General features: G+C 49.5%; 7 protein-coding genes across 7 annotated transcripts; 5 read left to right on the top strand and 2 right to left on the bottom strand.

Moving 5' to 3' along the window:
• Positions 1 to 563: 563 nt before the first annotated feature.
• N7447_005564 (uncharacterized protein) lies at positions 564 to 2,411 on the top strand (the record flags this gene model as incomplete). Its single annotated transcript, XM_057229826.1, has 2 exons — positions 564 to 2,287; positions 2,342 to 2,411. 2 exons carry the CDS (start codon positions 564 to 566, stop codon positions 2,409 to 2,411), a joined length of 1,794 nt encoding a protein of 597 aa, XP_057084916.1.
• Positions 2,412 to 2,771: 360 nt separating this feature from the next.
• N7447_005563 (putative xanthine dehydrogenase HxA) lies at positions 2,772 to 7,043 on the top strand (the record flags this gene model as incomplete). Its single annotated transcript, XM_057229825.1, has 4 exons — positions 2,772 to 3,002; positions 3,070 to 3,273; positions 3,346 to 5,303; positions 5,360 to 7,043. The coding sequence occupies 4 exons, from the start codon at positions 2,772 to 2,774 to the stop codon at positions 7,041 to 7,043; spliced, it is 4,077 nt and encodes a 1,358-aa protein (XP_057084915.1).
• A 387-nt stretch (positions 7,044 to 7,430) lies between these two features.
• prm1 (pheromone-regulated protein PRM1) lies at positions 7,431 to 9,419 on the bottom strand (the record flags this gene model as incomplete). The annotated part of the gene is made up of 1 exon (XM_057229824.1): positions 7,431 to 9,419. The coding sequence occupies one exon, from the start codon at positions 9,417 to 9,419 to the stop codon at positions 7,431 to 7,433; it is 1,989 nt and encodes a 662-aa protein (XP_057084914.1).
• Positions 9,420 to 12,487: 3,068 nt separating this feature from the next.
• N7447_005561 (uncharacterized protein) lies at positions 12,488 to 15,960 on the top strand (the record flags this gene model as incomplete). The annotated part of the gene is made up of 5 exons (XM_057229823.1): positions 12,488 to 13,288; positions 13,338 to 14,232; positions 14,283 to 14,363; positions 14,422 to 15,337; positions 15,360 to 15,960. The coding sequence occupies 5 exons, from the start codon at positions 12,488 to 12,490 to the stop codon at positions 15,958 to 15,960; spliced, it is 3,294 nt and encodes a 1,097-aa protein (XP_057084913.1).
• Positions 15,961 to 16,409: 449 nt separating this feature from the next.
• N7447_005560 (kynurenine--oxoglutarate transaminase) lies at positions 16,410 to 18,277 on the bottom strand (the record flags this gene model as incomplete). The annotated part of the gene is made up of 9 exons (XM_057229822.1): positions 16,410 to 16,700; positions 16,776 to 17,199; positions 17,257 to 17,270; positions 17,322 to 17,475; positions 17,532 to 17,604; positions 17,666 to 17,771; positions 17,826 to 17,910; positions 17,977 to 18,045; positions 18,099 to 18,277. The coding sequence occupies 9 exons, from the start codon at positions 18,275 to 18,277 to the stop codon at positions 16,410 to 16,412; spliced, it is 1,395 nt and encodes a 464-aa protein (XP_057084912.1).
• Positions 18,278 to 18,612: 335 nt separating this feature from the next.
• N7447_005559 (ssDNA-dependent ATPase MGS1) lies at positions 18,613 to 20,229 on the top strand (the record flags this gene model as incomplete). The annotated part of the gene is made up of 1 exon (XM_057229821.1): positions 18,613 to 20,229. One exon carries the CDS (start codon positions 18,613 to 18,615, stop codon positions 20,227 to 20,229), a length of 1,617 nt encoding a protein of 538 aa, XP_057084911.1.
• A 479-nt stretch (positions 20,230 to 20,708) lies between these two features.
• On the top strand, positions 20,709 to 22,732 carry N7447_005558 (uncharacterized protein; the record flags this gene model as incomplete). The annotated part of the gene is made up of 2 exons (XM_057229820.1): positions 20,709 to 20,819; positions 20,873 to 22,732. The coding sequence occupies 2 exons, from the start codon at positions 20,709 to 20,711 to the stop codon at positions 22,730 to 22,732; spliced, it is 1,971 nt and encodes a 656-aa protein (XP_057084910.1).
• Between the last annotated feature and the right edge of the window lie 233 nt (positions 22,733 to 22,965).

Below are 22,965 nucleotides of genomic sequence, written 5' to 3'. Positions count from 1 at the left end.
GCTCCAATAGTCTCAAGTCAAATGTAGCTACCTACAGAGACATGAAGGACTCATATATCGCTACTAGTTTCTTGTAAATGAAGATAATACGCACATCGAAAAGAAAAGTGTCAATCTCGATCATTCCAAGAGAATATATTTGGTTGTGAACCTAAGAGGCCATATATGTTGTATTCCAGAGCTTCCAGAGGCTCACGGGTCATTTCCTGATGAGGTCACTTCCAACGCATAGGCTGAGTCAGCATCAGGTGAGGTTAATCTCAGACACGCAAGGAACATCCTAGCCTTGAAAGATTTTTAATCAAAGGGTTTATTTTGTATTTGGATCATCATTGGAAGTGTGAAATTCAGCCCAAGAGACTCGGATGGTAGTGTGCTGAGTTGCATTCATATCTAGCATTTTATTGCCAAGACTGCCAGGTGGATTGGCCGAATCCGGACGTAAATCCGATCTCGTTTGAGGCGGAGTTTCAGGAGAAGCAGCATCACGGTCTGAAGCCACACGTGTTTTTCCAACTCTTGACGGGCCTCTTTCCAGGTCCTCTGATTTGAATGTTGGAAATATGATTCCTCATAGGAGTACAGCTCTCCTGTCTGTAATTGTTTTTGTCGCGCTTTTACTTTTCATTTTCTCGTCCTCTCCGGTCCCTGATGCCGGCGAGCAAGCCACAGGCCCGGCCAAGTTTGTGCCCACACCAAAGCTACCCTCATTAAGCAACTTCCACCTACCCTCATTCCGCCCTCCCTCCCACGAGCCGCCAGAGGAACAGAACAACAGCACACATGGTGAGTCGAGATGGTACAGCACCCTTGAATGGTTGAACCCATTCTCCTCTGCCATCACATTGGATGAGGGTCGTTCTGTCCTCCCTCCCCTTCGCGAACGTCGACCGATCTACACGTACTACGATGCGAAATATAACCCAAACAAATCCAATGCCAAGGATCTCAAGGATTTGCAGAATGCCGACGCGGAATTGCTTCTCGCGTGGCGTCGGGCATGGTTCGCGCAAGGATTCAAGCCCGTGGTATTGACCCCGGGCGATGCGATGGAAAACCCCAACTATCAAATTGTTCAGAAATTGAAACTCGCGCCCAAGACACGGAACGAGGTGTTTGCCTGGCTTGCGTGGGGCCACATGGGTACCGGCTTACTCGCGGACTTCCACTGCTTCCCCATGGCGCGTTATGATGATCCCATGCTCTCCTACCTTCGTCGGGGGAGTGTCCCAGAGTCAATTACCCGATTTGAAAATCTCAAGAATGGCCTCTACGCGGCGGACAAGTCACGGATCGATGTAGCTGTTCAGAGCGCAGTCCAGAAGCTCGAGGATAAAACCCAGTCGTTTGTTGATCTGATTGCACCGGAATCGTTCAAGGTTGAGCCGCCGAGCGCTTTGGCATTTTACAAATCTGCAGCCATTACCTCTCGCTACTCCGCCGTGCATGAACAGATGACCAAGAACCCTGCGAGTGGTCAGCGGGCTCTTGTTCAACTGATCAACGCTCACCTGCACAATCACTTCCATAGCTCCTTCCCCGCTGGACTGGCCGTGCTGAAACCATTCCCACAGCACACTACTGCGCTGGTGGAACCTGCCCTTCGGCTGGCAAAGGCCCTCACTCAGTGCCCCGAGTCACCCATTCCCGACTCTTGTCCACCGAATGAACCCGAATGTCGCCCATGCGGATCTGCAAAGCAACCCATGCGTATCAGCCAGCCTTCGACCTACAAGAACACTACCTTCCTGTTCACCATCGGCACCCTTCCTCACCCCTACACTCTTATCAGCCTGCAGAAGAACTCAGAGGAGATCACCACACCACAAATTCGGCGGGAGACCGAGCGCGACGCATGGTTGTCTGAGGTAACCAAACAACACCTTGGGCCTGAATTAGGTTCTTCATACCGGGGAGTGATCTTCAAGCAGGTCGTCGCAGGCGAAGATGCTGTCGGGACTTCTTTGTGGATGACAGTGGAATCTCTCCCTGCACAGGCAGGCCAGAGTCTCCCATCAGAACTCTTGGACGAGTTTGAATGGCAATTTGGTTTCAAGATCCCTCGTGGGGGTAAGATCGATCCCGCAACCGAGAACAACAAAGACACCGCCAAGAGCGCGCAGGATCATACGCCAAGCGAGCAAGGAGTGGGCAAAGAATATGAATTGATCCAAAAGGCCAGGGAGGTAATTAAGACCAAGGAATCGAAACCAATCAACGTCAAGGACGTTGTTGAGGCTTGGAACCTTGCAGACACAGAGGTTTGGCGTTTTGTTAAGGCCTATCGGTAGGTCGTTGCCTTGTATCCAATGTCCCATAGCCTGCTAACTCCGTTCTTCAGGGCCCGAAGCATTGTAGAACGCCAGAAGTGGGAAGACGAAGAGAAATCTTTTGCTGGCTCGACGCAATGAGAATTTACGGGGCTATTATTTCTTTCATATATGTATAGCATATTTTTTGGTTTGGCGTCAGATATAGAAATTTCGTTCACAAGGTTGGCCATTGATACTTAGTAATTCGATCAAAATATTGCCAAGGCGGAATCCGACGGTCAGCCGACTTCCCATCGGACAGTGGCGATCGCCGCGATAACAATCTCCAAGTGGGGATATCTGGAGGAACCTATTCTCATCTGGACTTCCCCTCCTTTGATACTGGATCTTCATGACTTCATTTTAGTAATAGATTTAGTTTGTGGAATTTCAACCCGCTATAAAATATGCACCTCTGAACCCTTGAAAGCCTCTAAAATATCGCCCTACATTTCCATCATGGCGCCAGGAATCCTAGAGACGGACTCCACGGTCGCAGTGGAGAAGTCGACCAGCCTGTCTGCACTGACCGAGGACTGGGATGACACTATTCGGTTCTATCTGAATGGCACCAAGGTTGCAGTAGATACCATCAACCCGGAAGTGACTCTACTCGAATACCTGCGGGGTATTGGGTTGACAGGCACAAAGCTTGGATGTGCCGAGGGAGGCTGTGGTGCTTGCACTGTGGTGAGTTTCAGTCAACTATATTGGGTTACGCACATGGTGCTAACCAGAGGGTGATACCGGTCAATAGGTCGTCTCCCATATCAATCCTACAACGAGGAAAATCTACCATGCCTCCGTGAATGCCTGTATTGCTCCGCTCGTTAGCATTGACGGTAAACATGTTATTACAGTCGAAGGGATTGGAAATGTGAAGGATCCCCACGCGATTCAACAACGGATTGCGGTCGGCAATGGAAGTCAATGTGGTTTCTGTACTCCTGGAATTGTCATGGTACGCCAACCTGGTCCTTTCTCTTGATACCCTGTTTTTGGAAGGGATCTGAAGTTGACTGATAGCTTCAAGTCCCTCTATGCCTTGCTGCGAAACAATCCCTCTCCCTCGGAACACGATGTTGAAGAAGCCTTCGATGGAAACCTTTGCCGCTGCACAGGTTATCGACCTATTCTAGATGCTGCCCAGAGCTTCAACTCGACTAACAACTGCGGAAAAGCCTCTGCCAATGGTGGATCGGGCTGCTGCATGGAGAAAAAAGGCTCCGGCGGCTGCTGTAAAGGGTCTTCCGCCAACAATGCCGAAAACGACACAGTCGATTACAAATTTCCTGCGCCGGACTTCAAGCCGTACAGCCCAGACACAGAATTGATATTCCCTGCGGCCCTGCGGAAACACGAATATCGACCCTTAGCATATGGCAACAAGAGGAAGAAGTGGTACCGACCAGTGACTGTCGAGCAACTGTTGCAGATCAAGAACGTCCACCCAGACGCTAAACTAATTGGTGGAAGCACGGAGACGCAGATTGAGATTAAGTTCAAGGCAATGCAGTACGCGGCCTCCGTCTACCTGGGAGATATTCCCGAATTGCGACAATTTACCTTGCACGACGATTATTTAGAGATCGGCGCAAATGTGTCGTTAACAGACCTCGAACACATCTGTGACCGAGCGGTAGAGAAATACGGTGATGCTAGAGGCCAACCTTTCAAAGCCATCAAGAAGCAGTTGCTCTATTTCGCTGGCCGACAGATCCGAAATGTCGCTTCCCCAGCGGGTAACCTGGCCACTGCATCGCCCATCTCTGATCTAAATCCGGTTTTGGTAGCCACCAACACTATCCTTGTGGCCAAGTCCCTTGATGGCGAGACTGAAATTCCAATGACCGAATTCTTCCAAGGTTACAGAAAGACTGCGCTCGCCCCCAACGCAATCATCGCTAGCTTGCGCATTCCAGCTGCGAAGGCGCAGGGAGAGCACATGCGAGCCTACAAACAGTCCAAGCGGAAGGACGATGATATTGCCATTGTCAACTCCGCGTTACGGGTAACTCTTTCTGAGACCAATGATGTGGTCAGCGCCAACCTTGTATTTGGCGGTATGGCAGCGATGACCGTCTCAGCGAAGAATGCCGAGGCATTTTTGGTAGGGAAGAAGTTCACGAATCCCGCAACTCTAGAGGGCGTCATGAGCGCACTGGAGCAGGATTTCAACCTGCCATTTGGAGTTCCTGGTGGTATGGCTAGTTACCGGAAGTCTTTGGCCCTGGGCTTCTTCTACAGATTTTACTACGATGTACTGTCAGGACTCGATGTCAAGGCTTCGGACTTAGATTCAGATGTTGTTGCTGAGATTGAGAGAGCAATTTCTACAGGAGCGAAAGATCTTGAGACCTCTGTCGCCTATCAACAGAAGATTCTTGGACGAGCAACTCCGCATGTTGCGGCGTTGAAGCAGTCTACAGGAGAGGCTCAATACACAGATGATATTCCCGTGCAGCAAAATGAGTTATTTGCCTGCATGCTTCTGTCTACCAAGCCTCATGCCAAAATCCTCAGTGTTGACGCGTCCGCTGCATTGGACATTCCGGGCGTTATAGACTACGTGGACCACACGGATCTTCCTAACCCCCAGGCAAACTGGTGGGGACAACCCAAGTCCGATGAGCTTTTCTTTGCCGTCGATGAAGTTACCACTGCTGGTCAACCGATTGGTGTGATTCTGGCGACTAGCGCTAAACTTGCCGAGCAAGGCATGAGATCCGTCAAAGTCGAATATGAAGACCTCCCGAGCATCCTTTCAATCGAGGAGGCCATTGAGGCGGAGTCTTACTTTGAACACTATCGCTACATCAAGAATGGTGATACCGAGGAAGCCTTCAAACAAGCTGACCACATCTTTACTGGAGTCTCGCGAATGGGTGGCCAAGAGCACTTCTATTTGGAAACCCAAGCCTGTGTGGCAATTCCGAAGCCGGAGGATGGTGAAATGGAGATTTGGAGTGGTACACAGAATCCCACCGAAACGTGAGTAGCGATATATTTGATTGCCCCACCACAGAATTGAAGCTAATTGTTCACAGGCAAGCCTACGTCGCGCAGGTGACAGGAGTATCTGCGAACAAAATCGTGTCGCGCGTGAAGCGACTTGGTGGTGGCTTTGGTGGCAAGGAGTCGCGATCTGTTCAGCTGGCTGGAATTTGTGCTGTTGCCGCTGCTAAAACAAAACGACCTGTGCGGTGTATGCTCAACCGCGATGAAGATATATTGACTTCTGGTCAACGTCACCCGTTCCTCTGCAGATGGAAGGTTGGTGTGACCAAAGAAGGAAAACTCCTTGCGCTTGATGCAGATGTATTCGCCAATGGGGGCCACACGCAGGATCTATCTGGTGCGATTGTGGAGAGAAGCTTATCACACATTGATGGCGTGTATAAAATACCGAATGTCAATGTGCGCGGCCGGATCTGCAAAACCAATACTGTTTCAAACACAGCCTTCCGTGGATTTGGCGGTCCGCAAGGCCTGTTCTTCGCCGAGTGTTACATATCGGAGATCGCAGATCATCTGAATATTCCGGCCGAACAAGTCCGGGCCATGAATATGTACATGTCAGATGATACGACGCATTTCAACCAACCTCTCAAAGACTGGTATGTGCCATTGATGTACAAGCAAGTGTTGGAGGAGAGCTCTTACAACGAGCGTCGGAAGGCTGTCGAGGAATACAATGCGCAACACAAGTGGTCCAAACGTGGAATGGCGATTGTGCCAACCAAGTTCGGTATCTCCTTTACAGCTCTCTTCTTGAACCAAGCAGGAGCTTTGGTTCACATCTATCACGATGGCAGTGTCCTCGTAGCCCATGGTGGTGTTGAAATGGGACAAGGCCTCCACACAAAGATGACCATGATCGCCGCTGAAGCGTTACAAGTGCCGCAGGAGAGCGTCTTCATTTCCGAGACAGCAACTAATACAGTGGCAAACACCTCCGCAACCGCTGCCTCAGCAAGCTCCGATCTCAACGGCTACGCCATATTCAATGCATGTGAACAAATTAACGAACGCCTACGTCCTTTCCGTGAGAAGATGCCCAACGCGACCATGCAGGAACTTGCCCATGCAGCTTACTTTGCCCGTGTCAACCTCTCCGCACAAGGGTACTACCGTACCCCCGATATCGGCTACGTATGGGGCGAGAACAGCGGCCAGATGTTCTTCTACTTCACACAAGGTGTCACCGCAGCGGAAGTCCAGATTGATACCCTGACAGGTGATTGGACACCTCTACGCGCCGATGTGAAGATGGATGTGGGTCGTAGTATCAACCCCTCAGTGGACTACGGTCAGATCGAAGGTGCCTTTGTACAAGGACAAGGTCTCTTCACTACCGAAGAGAGTCTCTGGCACCGTGCCTCAGGTCAGATATTCACCAGAGGCCCAGGAAACTACAAAATCCCTGGCTTCCGTGATATCCCACAGATTTTTAATGTAAGTTTGCTCAAGGATGTGGAGTGGGAGAATTTGCGCACTATTCAACGCTCTCGTGGAGTCGGTGAGCCGCCCTTGTTTATGGGTAGTGCGGTCTTCTTTGCCATTCGTGACGCCTTGAAGGCTGCACGTAAGCAGTGGAACGTGAATGACGTGCTCTCCTTGGAGTCCCCTGCTACCCCTGAGCGTATTCGGATTAGCTGTGCTGATCCGATCATTGAACGGGTGAGAGTGCAACCCAAACAGGGGGAGAAGAGCTTCTTTGTTGCCATATAGCGGCTACGAATTTGGGGCCGACGATTTGTATGAGATTACGCCATGTCTTGGAGTTTCTGTTTAGTATATTCAGGCAACTACATTGAATTCTTTTCTATCTATGATTATACCAATCTCGTGAGATGTCTTGTATGGGGTTCTTTTTAGGATAAGGTTCCACACGCCTCGTAGATGGGAGATTATGATTTTTAAATCAAGTGGCATTCTTGATTCTAAATTAGAAATGCTCTTATTGGGAATCATTATGACAGAACACCAGCCCCATATGGAAACAAACGGCCAAAGCAAGTGCAATGAAATGCTGGAGATGGCATAGAAATATAGGAAGAATACAAAACATAGTTCTGAGAAAGTTGAAGATGGAGGAAGGCAGGAATACATTTCCCATCATCGCTTCACATCATATTCAACATAGCTACTTCCCCTAAGATCAGGACCCGAGTCCACCTGCAATGCATGTCCATAGTTCCTTTGCCCTGCGAAACCAACCTTCTCATCGCCATACGACGACGGCTCACCTTGCACAGGAGCGGAGGTTGCCGTCGCCGCCGTGTACTGAGGAGCAATGTGGCCATCTCCAGACATATTCCTCGGAATAGCAGTGAGTGGAACTTCAGTAAAACCATTTGGATCATGGGGTGGTGGTCCGCCATTTGGCACCGGATCCAGGATATGACCCTGGCCCCCCTCGCCGCGGTGCTTCTCGCGACTCCAGAAAAGCATCATGACGCGAGTGATACCGATTAAGGCGATAAACACCCAGAGCAGGAGAATGATGGTCGCGATGATGGCTTCGATGCGCACGGCTGCTTCGAGTTTTTTGATCACGCTGTTGACGACCTCGGTGATTTTATTGGCTGTCTCGTCGCCCGAATCGGCGAGGAAACTGTCGGAAGGGCTGGAGCCGTCGTTGATGCTGGAGGAGGCACCGGCGGAGAATGTGTCATTCGGGAGGGTGGGGAGGGATATGTGGGCGTGCTCAGCTACCCAGTTTAGACCCTTTTGGAGTGCCTCTGCTTTGAGGCCGATGAGGCACTCGTACAGCTCATAGACAGGCTCTTGCAGCAGGGTACCTTTGAAGGTCTCGTTAAGAACGCTGGATGTGTTGTAGATGAAGAAATTTAGAGTTCCGTTTATGGCCTGGGTGCTGCTGTTGACCCAGCCGAAGACATCGTGGTTTAGGTCGGTGTCGAGATTGATGATGGCCTTGTTGGCGTCGGTGGCCCAATCTGTCGAGGCATTTTCCAGTGCGTCAACGACCTTGTCTGCAAATTCCCCCACCTCGGCACTCAGTGCGGGAACAGCTTGCTTCACCGAGTGCAGGAGCAGGTATTGGCACAGGCAAGAGAATAGTGCTGCCAGTGCAAGAGCCAGCACGAAAAGAGCAGGGAGAGATGTTGCATAGGCAATGGCCCATCGCACGAGGATCTGCCGGCGGCTGTTGCTGAAGTGACTTGCTGCCTTGATACCCGCAGCGGCGGTGTATGGACGGGAGACAATATAGACAACGTCCATTGGATCATGGGCTTCCTTGCGAACCAACTGGGAGCGCTCTTTCATTGAGCGCCACCGGCGGATTTCTTGCCACGCGATTGGAATGCACACCAATATGGCAGCAACTATGAGGACAGCAATGAAAATTTTGCGTGCTGTCAGTGCCAGCTCAGCGACCCCGTCGAAGAAATCATTGATTCCTTTGTTGTCGTTACAGAAGGTCAACTGTTTCTTAGCAGGGATCGGGAGAGCGGACCGATCGAAGCTGTAAGTGCCCAAAGTTTCATTGACCAAGTCCTTGACTTCTTGAAAGGGGGTTTGGAATAGGGTCTTGGTGTAATTCTGGATCTCCTTGAAGTTGGGAAGGACGATGTTGTCTAGTTTTTCGACTGTGCGGTTGACTGACGACGGAAGAGACAGATTCTCTAGCGTACTGATTGTACTATTGAGGTTGATTGGGCTAGGATCATCCGAGAACACGCTAGCCACTTTGTTGATCGCCTCGAGAAATGAGTTCAGTTCGTCTTTGTATTTATCAACGGTGCTCTCAATGTCGCCGCTGATTGTCTTGAGGGTTTTGTTGATCCACTCAGTAGCTTCCTTGACCAATTCAATACCGGCTCCTACTGTCCCGCGGACGGCCATTGTAATAAGACAGGCGTAGGTGGAGTACATCATATTTATGACAAACCAGAGGATCTCCCCAACGCCCGTGATGGTCATCAACAACACAGACTTCAGGGCAGAAACGGCGTCATCAACTGAGGAAGCCACAAGCTCGTTGGTACCCTTGGATAAATAGAAGGGCATCGAAGCCATCGCACTGCCCATGGATTCCACCGACGTGCATGCAGAGAGGGCCTCACGCTTGGCGGATGCCATGTTGGATTGCAAATCGCCAACTGCGATCAATACCCGGAAGAGAACAAGGAGTAAAAGTATTGTCCATCGATTGATCCATACTTGTGAAAGTCGAGCTCGCAGACCGAGATAGGGTGTGAGGCCATCTGGATGTAGAGGAATTATCCGCCCTGTGCTTGAATCGTGAGCTCCATAAGGCGGGAGCAGTGGAAAGATCGATCGCCCAGATCGAGTGAATACCATTGTATTGGTTTTTTCTTTCTTTTTCTTTGAAAGTGATAGTTGTCAGATGTTGCAGGTGTGATCTCGTCCAGCGAAGACCAGGAACGCCTGGAGGTGTAATTAGATCAAAAAAAGTGATGCAAAGCCCGCATCAACACAGCGGGTTCTTAAAGAAGAAAAAGAGAGCAAATGAAAAGACCCGGTCTATTGGGAGGACATGGTGTATATGAATTCTTATTGAATGAATGGGGAGGTCAATATATGAATAGATCGGGTGGCGGACTGAGAACAATACAATCAAAACCAAACAAGGGACAATGAAGCGTCAAATATAGCAGCTGGCTAACATCACCTGGAAACTGTCAGACATCCTGGGCGGCAGCAGTCATTACAATAGCCCAATACTGCTCACAAAGAAGCAGTTTAATGGACCTTGGCAACCCCGTATAGTCGAGACAGCCCCAATCAGAGTGAACCGTGACCATTTCGAAACAAAGAAAACATAAAAATAAAGATTGAAGACAGGGGCCTGCGCAATGGTTTGTTTCATGAAGCATCGAAGCGTATCACTGGCTACTAAGAGTGTCAAAAGCGCCGGAGTGGACAAACAGCCAAATATAGCCTCCATGGGCGCTTAGCCGCCCAGGACTGAGAGCCAATAGCTGGACAGCGACGGCTAGTCGATCTAACATCATGCTTGTTCCCGTATCATGTGGGTAGACGATGTGTATGTTTTTTGACATTCCGTTAGGAGTTAATCTTTATTTGGGCTGTTGCCGTTTGACTTGAATGTGCGAGTCTGTGAATCGAATCACAGACTCGCACATTCGAGTGCAGAGAAATGTTTCCACGCGTACAATTTTGAGTAACAGAAAAATAAGTAATCATATTGCAATATATTCTATCATTATTAAAGGTTATTTAGCAAGTCCACCAAGGAGTGGGGTGTGATAAAAGTACTTGATGCTTATTCGAGTTGTGGTCGCCGGCGTAGAAAGAGATGTGTCACGTGAGATCAACCGAGTCCGTGTAAACGTGACCGCACATGACTGAGCTGCACCCTAACAACTTGCAACAACATGTCTTGAATTGCATGACAAGGGGACCTACGGATTCCCAATTAACTTCTTGTGTTGTGTTTGTTCGTGATAATTTAAGAATATATGGTTATTTACTGACCTTTATATGGCATATTTTTAATCTCTTCTTTAGGTGCATGCTTCAACGTGTGTTTTCCAAGTCTTCTACGTAAAGATTGATATAAAGCAATAATGGTGTTGAACATGTGATTAATTTCCTAAATCTATAACTAAGAGATATTCAAATCAGCCCAAAAGAAGGACTTTTGTGGCTGTCACCCCATGTTCGCATCTGAAACTTCATGCCAATTGTTTCGCTTCGTTTCTGATGTAGTTGGCTGTTAAACGGAGGCTTATGCCATGGGATATGGTTGAACAGAGACCCATTTTTGATAGATTAAATTCCGTGGAAGAGATATGATGTCGGCATCATGCCAATTCTAGGTATCCGCGTGGGGTCGACAAGCAAGTCGTATCGCTTTTTATTTTCGAATTGCATTGTGAGACTTTTTGCTGAATACAGCGACACCGTATCACGTATTGATCATTTGGGAACGGAACCCAGCGGAAACTTCTGGCAAGAGCATCTTTAATTTGAGATTTTCCGTGCAGTAGTCGCCGAGACGGCTACTACAGCTTGATAATAAGCATAAATCCACTGTAGGGTGATTGGTTGGTAGATGTGATCCAAGCTACCCCATACCTCGACGGTTCGCTCAATTTATTTGGATCAGCCTCAACCAGACAATTGTTGAGAAAGGATACAAGCGCATATCTTCATCTTGCTCACATTTGTTAGGTCAGTCGTAACTTCTGACCGAAGACTCTGTGACAGTAGCACGTGCATAGTTCGTTTGTCTTATTCTTTATTGTCGAATCTCGAAAGCTTGTCCCCTCTTCTTATCTTCCTCCATCTCCATCACCACCTCCACTCAAGCTCTTTTCATCCGACCCTTTACCCCCTGCATACACAGTAGCTTTGGTTTGGGCATCGCATCTTTCATCTCTTTGAGTGACCAAAGTCAATTGTATCAAATAGATTGTTTCACCTCATGATGCACACCACAGACGCGTGAGACAAGCTCTGAGCCCCCACACAGTAAGTTGTCGCATATTCTCACGCGTTGGGTCATCAACGATGCCCATGGACCTTACCAAGATTGGCTCTCAGGGCACTGAAACGCTATGAGCCTTGACATACATCAGCAAAATGATTTGCCATCTGTATATCTCATGGCTTTGCCAACTGGTGCATGGTTGAGACAAGAGACACATGCCACCACTCACGTGAGACCAAAGCCTATAGCCTTCACAGCCTTCAGTGTCTTGATGATTGATCTTAGCAATTCATTTCTTGCAAAGTCAAATTACCAATCTCACATTTTACCGGTATATCCTGCAGAGAGACATCTTTGTTGAAAACCCCGAGGATAACTTTGGGTCGAAGGAAGCCCTGTGCCGACCGACTTGGTAAGCTCTTCATGCATCCCATTCATGAGCCTCAACTGATGCATCAGAAAAGCCAGTGAGCAGTAAGACACTGCTAGTTACATCCGTCAAGACAGATGTAGGCTTTTGCCTACCAGCAAGTGAGTCTTCTCGTGAACTATAGTATCAGATGTCAATGGATCTCAGCTACTTTATAGTCTGATTCTAATACACAACAGAGAACATCAAATACCTCATTCTTGTTTCCACTCGTATTTTGATCCAAAGGAAAGTAAACCTCAATGGAGAGTCATTGACCGACGAGATCAAGTCAACAGTCCACCATCATTATCACACGAAATGGCTCCCATGTTTAGCAAGTTTGTTGACGGCGATGTTTCACCCAAGACTTCACGACCTGTGGCTGGAGGGAAGCACCAGAATTTATGCGAAGAGCATGATACAATCGAAATCCAGCAATTCTTCGAAAAGGCCCAGCTCACATCCACAAAGCAACACCCGACACTTGAACCCCGACTGCCAGAGCTGCTGAACTTCCCTCAGGCCATTCAAGCTGAAATAAAGCATCCCGATGCAAACACATCCGAAAATGAACACATCGGAATAATGGCTCTGCCGAAGCCAGAGGATTGGACCAATGAACGGGCTGGGCTAAGCCTGGGAAATGGGCAACTGAGGCTGGAGATCCAGGACTGGCGGACCTCTTCCCCGACATTCATTGCGGAGAACAACCCCACGGGTAGCCCCAGGTGCGATCTTGAGGCAATCATCACAGAATCAGACCTCATACGTATTGACTTTAAGGTCCCCACAGATTACCCGGACGGCATGATGGGCATCCTGAGATCGATTGAAGCACTATTCATATCTCCGAAGGATATTTCCATGAGCAACATCGAGACTGGGTCCGCACCGGCTTATCGAGAGTCGAAGAACCCGAAGAGAGGCAGCTATTACACCAAATGGACAATCCCGTGGGAAACATCCGGGTGCCGAGTAAGCTGGATGAAGGCAGAAGAAGATTCACAGACCATACAATTCAGGTTTGTGAGTGGGAGGAATGCGATACGTGAGGAGCAGTTGATGGTCACGGTTGATGAGCATGACAAGTTTTATCAAAAGATCTCTAATAAAGACCCTGTCAGTATACACACTTCACCAATATTAGGGTTTACCTAACATATCACAGAACACTTACGGCAAATGGATGGCACTTCCAGTCCGGGTTTGGCTGCGCATTCAATGGTTGATGGCAAAGACTGGCGACATAGACAACCAACTGTTTGGAAAGTTGCCTATCGATGACAATTGTCCTTCCTCTACCAAGAAGAGGAACAAAGGCAAGAAGCAATCAAAGAGATTGCCAAAGAGAGCCCGGGAATCTTCCACCATTGAAGGAAGCTCAGAGCACGAAAATACAAATGCCTCGGTTGTGCCAAGTCCTGAGCCATCGGCGTTGGGGCAAGAACATACGATGGAGACAGTGGGAAGTCAGGGGTTGACCAAGAAGTTGGCGAAGGAAGAGTCAACCCAGCAAGAGTTGATTAAGCGGGGTGCTACACTCAGAATTGATACCCAGAAGAGCAACAGAAGGTCAAAGGGCAAGGGTAAGAGAAAGTGCACACCTAGTTCGCCTGGCTCGCCTGGCTCCAACTCAGGGAAAAAGGATGCAGATCAGTCAACAGAATGTGGTGACCAGCCTGATTTACTTCCAGGAGTGCAGCATATCGCTCGACAGGAGGTCCCGATTGAGCAGCAACTTGCGGCAGTTGCTGGCCAACAAGCAGTTAATGCCTCCTGGCTCCCTACCCCAAATGACTTGACTACCCCATTGTCTGCATCATTCGAGACAGCCCGATCCCACATCTCCCCCCACACTCCCCTCCCCTTATCCTCACTTTCATGTTTCTTTACACCTACGAGTACCCCGCGGAAGAAAGCTGAGGATGATGTGGAAGGGGAAGCGAATGAGGCAAAAATTGGGCCAGCAGAGATTTCGGATCAGCTGCGCCTTACTCCGCAGGGGGTTAAGGTTGGGCTTCGGGGCCCTGTCTCGAACAACAAGGACGAAGTGTGGTTCTCTGGTAAGTTGCTTTGTATATCATTGTTGATGCAGCCGCTGACTATTATTTAGACCCTGAAGAGTACCTTGGCGGCCACGAGGTGCAGGAACAAGTCTTGCATCGAAGTGAGTCTTTTGATGTGGCCAGTCTAGGTATGAAATTATATTCTCCATATATCTGCTTTAAATACATGCTAACCAAAGACTACAGGGCGTTTCAAGAGCCAGGAAACCGCATCCTCGTCCCCAACAGTCGACCCTCTATTGTCTTCCCGTGCCTCTTTTAGCCCATCTATTACAGACTTGGCTGGGTTTAGGTCAGATGAGCCTAGGTCAGATGGCACCGTCCAGCCAGACGACCAAACTCCAGCCGAGTCTAGCCGATGTGGCAAGAAGAGTGCATATAAGAGGAGAAAGCAGAAAAGACGGAGACACAAGGACTTGTTGAAACGTCAGCAAGAGCGCAGTGGGGACACCGAACCCCCCGTCTCCAGTGCTTCCTCCTCCCAGAGCAACGGAGTGGAAGGTCGTTCTCCGTCTCCACCCGAGTCGTTCGAGGATAAAGAATCAACTCCCACAGGCAAGCAGTTCGGCAACGTCGGGATTCCGTCCCCTGAATCGCAGTGGAACTTCGGCAGGATCGCTGTGCTTTGCGAGAAGCAAGGCTGCCAAGTCCTCTGTATTTTAAGGGATGGAGTCTCCGTTGTTTGCCCTAAGTGCGGACCGTTTTCCGAGGTCCGCTACTGCGGCAAGGGGCATCTGTGGGAGGATGTCAAGATGCACTGGCTGATCTGCGGGACACGACCAGTCTACCAGCAGCAGCTCTTGACCGGTTCGATTCCATACGACGTTCTCGTGGGTCCACCAATGCTTCCCAGTCTTCACCAGTGGGATACCCCTGAGCGCCATCGTCAGGCGGTGTGGTTTAGTTCCGCCCGCGACCGAGGTGACTATTTCGTGTTCGCGGAGTGGGACGACCTGGTGAAGGCCGCGGACGCTCCAGCCAGTCACGCAGGGCTGCGATGTTCACCTCAAATCGCATACATTGTGCGATTAGAGGATGCCGAGGAGAAGGACCGCCGAGGAGAAGGACCGGTTCCGCCGGTGCCTTGCAATTTGTCTCTTTTGTAAATTTCTTATCCCTTTCAGCTTCTTTACACCTTCACTTTCAGTTCCATTGCACTCTCGGCTTCCTCGCGCTTTGATACCATATAACCCTCACCACTGCCCGTTTTTCAGATTATATGCTAACCCTTTATTTCTTCCAGCGGCAGTTGAACATCCAGCCCTCGTGGACTATCTTTACCGGCTTGTCCGGGACTGGATGCGGGCTCATAACATGTGGGCCAGTGACAAGGACATGGACAGCATGTTGCGCTACCAGATGGGACTCGAGATGGGTAACACCCTCGATAAGAGCTGTCTTGGCTTGCGGCATGCTTGTGAGACGGAGTGGGTCGGTGCCAACCGACGTCACTGCGAGGATTCGACCTGCGCGAGCGAGCGCCGCCCCACGTTTCTCGGTAACCAGTGTATGGGGTTGGGCTTCCAGAGAGTGTGCGAATACCTCGAATCCAGCTATTGGGTTCTGAGGGCGCACCGAGCCACCCATCCTTTGGTGAGCGACGTGGTGGCTCGCACGTGTGGGGGAGGATTCTCGGAGGTCCTTTCAACGGACCGGCGGACTTTCTGCCGTGGCGAAGGTTGGGACGGGGCGGGAACGGGACCCATGGAGCTGGAGATGCCGTGAAAACGGCTGGTCAGGGTAGGGAGCCGTCCCCTCCCTAGCCCTTTTCTTTGTACCAGGGTCCTGGACCTGGGGTGGCTGGTTTGGAGAGAGATATTATCAGTGTTCAGTCGGTAAATGCCCCCCAGGTTCGGGATGCCCATTTATGTATTATGCTTTTGGTGGTGGGTTGGAGGGGGGTTGATCTACATAGAAACAAAGACCGTTGGGTGTTGGTGCCTTTGTCCTACTGTGCCTAGTTCGTTGTGCCCAGGCGTTGTAGGTTACATAGGAGTAAATGTACATAAAAGAGATGTACTGGTAGATTAATGGAGCAAGGGGATATAGAGGTATGAAAAAAGGGCCTCTGTGGCATGTATTTTGCGTCTTTGTATCCAAATTTCGATTGGCATCGTAACACTTCTATGCATATCTCGTCACTTCGCACATATCAAAGTCCCGTAGCTCTTTGTTTACTGGGTGATATACTTCTTCAGCCCTCTCAAGCGTTCCTTGGCAGTCTCGAGAACATCATCATTCTTGCACACAGCAAAGCGGAGATAATTCTCAGAGATGCTGGCGTTGGCATCAGTGTAGAATTCAGTGGGAGGGATAGCAGCTACGCCAACCTCTTGGATGAGGAACCAGCAGAGCTTGAAATCACGAGGACGGCTAGCAACATGGGGCGGGAATGGATAGTCAGCCGGGAGCTTTACAGAGGCCATATTGACAAGCACAAAGTATCCACCATCAGGATCAGAGTACTGTAGAGATTGGTGTTAGCAAAACCAACCTATAGCAGAGTGGACTTCATAATGAGGGGTAGAGTAACCACATACCGGGATACCAAGCTCATCAAAGACCTCGCAGAACCGCTCAATTTTACCCTTCATGTCTGTGCGGCTCTCGTCCCAGAAACCCTCCTTCTCCGCCTGCTCGAAAGCAACGGCGGCGGCTTCCTGGAGAGGAGACACACTGCTGTAACAGATACGGGTGTGTGCACCGGCAACGTACTTGATCAGGTGTTCAGGGCCGATGAGGTACCCAACACGCCAACCAGTAGCGTAGAAGGCCTTGCCGGCGGAGCCCACGGTCAAAGTGCGCTCGTACAGCTCTGGGGACAGGGTAGCGATTCTAGTGTAGGGAACGTAGAAGAGGCGGTCGTAGACTTCATCAGACAAAATGATAAGGTTGTACTTCACACACAGTTCACCAATGCGCTCGAGCTCCTCGCGTGAGAAGACCTTGCCAACGGGGTTGTGCCTATGAACAAACAGTTAGTTGAGACCTTATTCGTCCCTGTAGATCAAGGCTGCTTACGGGGAATTCAGGACCTGGTACAATTAGCTTGAATATTCATGAAAACATTAGTATCGCATGCTTACAATCATCTTTGTCTTGGAGTTCATGGCACCCTCAAGCTCCTCAAAGTCAATAGTCCACTCTGATGCAGGAGAGGTCCTGGTGGCACCATCCTTGGGCGGGTGGAGAGGAACATAACGGATAGTACCGCCGGGCATCTCAATGTTGCTGATATATCTATTCCGAGTGAATCAATACCCCCTCGATGCTCTCGCAATATCGGCGCTCCTTACTGGTCAAAGAAGGGCTCGAAGATAATGACCTCATCACCATCCTCGATGAAGCCCATGAAGGCACTGAGCATGCCTGTTTTGTCACTTGTCAGCGCCAAATGTCCACTTCTAGGTACATTATACCGATCTCTCACCTTCATTTGCGCCAGTTGTGATCGAGACCTCGGTTTCAGGGTTCAACTTCTTGCCATATAAGGGCGAGTAAGCATCCGCGATAGCCTGTCTGAGGCGGGGGCGGCCCTATATTATATAAGTATTTGTGTAACCATGCGCAGATTCGTTGGCGTTCTCTACCTTTGTCGGAGAGTATTGGTTGCATTCCACTCGGTCTAGCGCATCCTTCGCAGCGTCAAGAGCGAACTTGGGAGGGTTATAACCACTGCGCAGAAATATCACACGTCAATCCGTATTCCTCGGAGTGATTGGGGGCGAAATAGTGACTCACAAGAACCCTTGGCCCATGTTCACAATCGGCTGAACTGGCGAAGCTGCCGCAGCTTCGTTGACAATTGACCTTGAATCGCCATTTAGTATATCTTTCCCGACTCGTTTCCCAAGACTGCATACCAAACATCCTGTCGCTGTCCTGCCACCCGCTTGGCGGGGCGAAATGGATCGGGTCGCGAAGCTGTTGCCGACATCGCTCTTGCGTTGTAATTAGGGCGGGGTAATATCGAAAGGGCTGAGAAGAGGTTCTTAGACCTGCAATTCTGTGATCGACCAAGGATGTGCCGAGGGGGAAACATGAGCGAAAATAAGAGAGGGGATAATATGGAGAAGGTGAATGTCCCCCACGGATGGTGTGCTCCGCATTCGGCATCTTTGTCCCGATTGTTTTTATTTTCGGAGATTATGCAGTACATGTACTTCTATGTAGTTATCTAGTTACCTATCATATCTGCATATAATTACAACTAAATAGGCAGTTTGTTCCAAGGTTGTTTGCCCAGTTTCAGGCACCAAGGCCTCCAAATTACTAATTAACGCGTTGAACGCGTCGCACCCGGTTGTCACTTCTAGCTTTACCTCGTCTTGAAGATTTTTTGAGTGATCTAGTAGACCATATCATTCTCCGGTCATCATGGTTTCCTGTCCAATATGCGAGAAAGCCGTCCCCCAACTGAAGATCAATGACCACATTGACTCAGGCTGCCAGAGCTTCATCGAAGAACCGTCCTCCCCAGGGGAACTGTCGTCCCTCCAAAAGGGACCAGTTCCAAGCATGTTCCAAACTCCGTCCGCTCGCAAAGCTTCTGCCCAGTTGAATGTTCCCAAGGAGTCACCGTCACGACCCACAACAACCCCACGCGCTCTCAACGGCAAGCGATCATTTATTGAGGAAGCGGAATCCACGCGGGAGCGAGATAGGCCAAAGCAAGCCAATGGTGACGCCAAAGAGCCCCAAGCAAAACGCCCAAAGATCAATGCCTTCCACAAAGCAGCACCTCTAGCGGAGCGCATGCGACCTAAAACCCTGGAGGAAGTTTGCGGCCAAGAACTTGTCGGACCAAACGGTATCCTACGCGGACTCATCGAACAGGACCGAGTACCAAGCATGATACTATGGGGCAGCGCAGGGACAGGGAAAACAACAATCGCTCGTGTCATTTCGTCGCTGGTGGGCAGCAGATTCGTGGAAATCAACAGTACCAGCAGCGGCGTGGCAGAGTGCAAGAAGATATTTGCCGAAGCTCGGAGTGAGCTGGGACTTACTGGAAGAAAAACAATTATCTTCTGTGACGAGATTCACCGATTCTCCAAGTCACAACAGGATGTCTTCTTGGGTCCGGTGGAGAGCGGCCAGGTCACGCTCATCGGTGCCACAACGGAGAACCCGTCGTTCAAAGTCCAAAATGCCCTGCTCTCGCGCTGCCGAACATTTACTCTTGCAAAGCTCACCGACGAGGACATCACTTCGATCCTTCATCGTGCTCTCCGGGTTGAAGGCCCGAGTTATTCACCCTCCGAACTGGTGGACGAGGAGCTGATTCAATACCTCGCCAGATTCGCCGATGGAGATGCTCGCACTTCGCTGAATTTGTTGGAGCTAGCGATGGATCTGTCAAAAAGGCCTGGGATGGACAAGGAGGACTTGAAACGATCCCTGACCAAGACGCTTGTGTATGACCGTGCTGGAGATCAGCATTATGATACGATCTCCGCCTTTCACAAGTCCATCCGAGGGAGTGATCCAGATGCAGCGCTCTACTACCTTGCTCGCATGATTCAATCGGGTGAAGACCCCTTGTATATCTCTCGACGACTGATCGTTGTTGCTTCCGAAGACATTGGCCTGGCGGATAACACCATGCTGTCACTTGCTATATCTACACATTCAGCCGTTGAGAAGATCGGACTCCCAGAAGCGCGAATCAATCTGGCACATGCTACTGTGGCGATGGCACTTTCGAAAAAGAGTACTCGCGCATACCGTGGCTTGAACAATGTCTTTGCCGCCTTGAACGAGCCAGGAATCGCGGGCTTGCCCATCCCTATTCATTTAAGGAATGCACCAACGAAGCTTATGAAGGAACTGGGCTATGGTGCGGAGTACAAGTACAATCCAAATTATGTCGACGGCAAGGTCCAACAGGATTACCTACCGGAGGAGCTTCTCGATCGCACCTTCTTGGAGGACTTGGATCTGGGCACACGGAGAGACGTCGATTTGAACAGTATATCATATCAGAGAAATTGATCGTCATGATCAATTTCTTCCTATACATATCCATTCTACCCAAGATGGAACTATGGTATGGCAGTGTTCCAAGGCTCATGCTTCTGCCGTTGAAATCTAGACTAGGTAAACCTTATCTAGCACTTTACCGGATCTGGAATCGGCCTGATGGGCCTGGTCGTGCCTGCTTCACCTCCAGTAACGTTGTGGCTATGGCGTTGAAAGGGTCAGCTTAACTTTAGGTCAGCTAAAGTTAAGCTAAGGTTTGGCTTACTAGTCCGCTTTGAGTAATCTTGAAGATTCTCAGGTATAGTCTAGTTCTATCTTCACATCATTCTCTACTTCTCTACCTTCGCGAAGGATCGACAAGTTGTTCAAGTATAAACGTCGGTTTGCTACTAGGCTCTACCTGACGCCCATCCTTTCGCTCTTGCACTCCTTTTGCTCGATGATCTTCAGAATCTCGATCGCTACCATTTCTCTCGTTTATCATCGAAACCATGATAGCACAAGCTGCTACACGGCATCAGCCATCTCCGTTCTCTCCTCATACGAACCGCGGGCGTAAATACGCACCGCATACACCGCATACACTGGAGTCCGTCTATTCTGTGAGTTTGATCCATCCCTCAACTCACCCTCCTACTGACCACTGAACTTCCAGTCTACCATGTCTCCACTCGCATCAAACATGCGTTATTTGTCTGATTTCAATACCGAACATCCAATACCACAGACGTGGCAAATGTCGTCGACGACGCCCATGGTATATGAGACCCAACTCATAGATCCAGACATACTTCAAATGGCCAATGAATCCGGGAATAATCTGATGGACAACCAACCCCAGGAGCTTGATGTTCTTGGTGGCCCTGTTCTTGATTCACTGATGATATTTCCCACAATTGAATACCAACCACAAAGCTCCATATCCCCAGTAAGCCCGAAGTCCGGACCCTCGACATCGCCTTCCAGAGGCAACGATTCCCGGTCATATACCTCCACTGAACCTGAGCATGCTCGAAGTGCACACAGCAGTGAAACCAAGTCCATTATTGGGACAGTACCACCACCGTCTCTCCCCCTCAAAGAGCAGTATCCCGGCGGCTTCATCCCATGGGATCCAACGAATCCTGGGAAGTCTGACAACATCCGCGAAAAAATCCCCCGTAACAAGGCCGAAATTCAGCAACAGAGAAAAGATATTGCTGCACTTAGGAAAGCTGGCGGCTCGTGTATGGCGTGCTATCGGGCCAAGAAGAAGTGTGGAACAACTACACCGTGTTCTCCATGCACTTCTAAAGGTAATCGAGTCTGCTTTCGAAGTTGGGGAGACCTGTGCCTACTTGGGCCGCCCACGGGACACTCTCTTAGGATCCTTGGCTTCCCATCCCAAGAGGCGAAATATCATCTACAACGTATGAGTGAGGAGGCTTTTAAACACATGAATGCATTCAACGCGATTGTCAATATCCGCGAAACATATGGCGGAGACTGCACTGCATGGCATTGGACAGTAAAGAGGTCCAGCATCACGCTATCGAGTAAAACGGACTGCCCCGTCGACGCCTTTCTTGCTGGGGTGACCAGTGCCCTCCCCATCGTGGATCTGGTCAAATTCAAAGATCAATACAAACCAAACACACTCGTTTGGCATGCACTCAAAATTGCACATCAGTTTATGGCCATTCAAGGCTTGGTGCAAGCTCGAATCCGTGCGTCATGGCTTGAAATTAACACCGGACGACTCCTCTTGTTTTATATTTTGATTCTCTCTTTTCGGAAGCTCGGAGAAATGTCTCAGGAGTTTTGCCCTGGTTTGTATGTGGCTCTATGTGGAAAGGACAAGAAGAACAAAAAATGGCCACGGAAAGAAAGTGAAATCGATCCCGCTTGGGTCGCTGCAGCGTTATATTACCGAGTTGTATGTGGCTTGCAAGATCTTCAAACCAACACAGTCATAGCGAGAATATTTGGCCCCTCTAGATATCATCTAAGTGGTGTCCGCGAAAAACTCGAAGATATCCTGCGCAATATGTCCCCCCGACACGGGGCTACGAACAAATCTTCCAGCAGAGAGATTCTTAAAGACGGAGTTCCCAAAATCCCGTCACCTCCAGACGTCGATATGGCTTTCTGGCTGGGAGTGACGGATGACCCCGAACAAATGCAGTCTGTTTTCAGCCAGCAGGAGAGTCCCTTCTCGCCACCAGCCTTCAAAATGCAAGTGTTCTTGGCTGATCATTATCCTCGGCCTGGGCGTGTGGCGAATCATGTTGAGCAGGACGATGGGCACTTGCAACCTGGGACTTCTCACGATACAGTGATTCCTCAACAGAATGCCTTCGATAGTATGGCCTATATCGATCAAATCGAGACCTTTGACTCAAATAGTCTATCCAACTTCCTCGGCAACGATAGTATTGATGCATTCGATCCAATGGCTGCAACCTTTGTTGATACAATGCCACTCGATCCAGTGCCACTCAATGGCAATTTCCCGCAATCCCTGTACAATTGTTGACACCTTTCGCAACGACGTTCGCTCAATATTGCGTTTTTTTTTTGTTTACAAGTTATCCATGGAAGGAACATGCAGTCGTTTTGAAGAATACGTTTGAGGAAGGTTAGCTTGTGGATAGGAAGTGAAGTTTTTGGTTTGGGATTAATGTCCAATTGCTTGTGATTAGCACCAGATTGTGCTGTGTCTAGAAGCTCACTCACTCATACTTCTAGCAATACAATTACAAAGAATTT

Source organism: Penicillium robsamsonii, assembly GCF_028829455.1.
Source record: "Penicillium robsamsonii strain IBT 29466 chromosome Unknown utg000003l_segment0_segment0, whole genome shotgun sequence".
NCBI classification, from domain to species: Eukaryota; Fungi; Ascomycota; class Eurotiomycetes; order Eurotiales; family Aspergillaceae; genus Penicillium; species Penicillium robsamsonii.
This window is presented reverse-complemented; position numbering and strand designations above follow the sequence as displayed.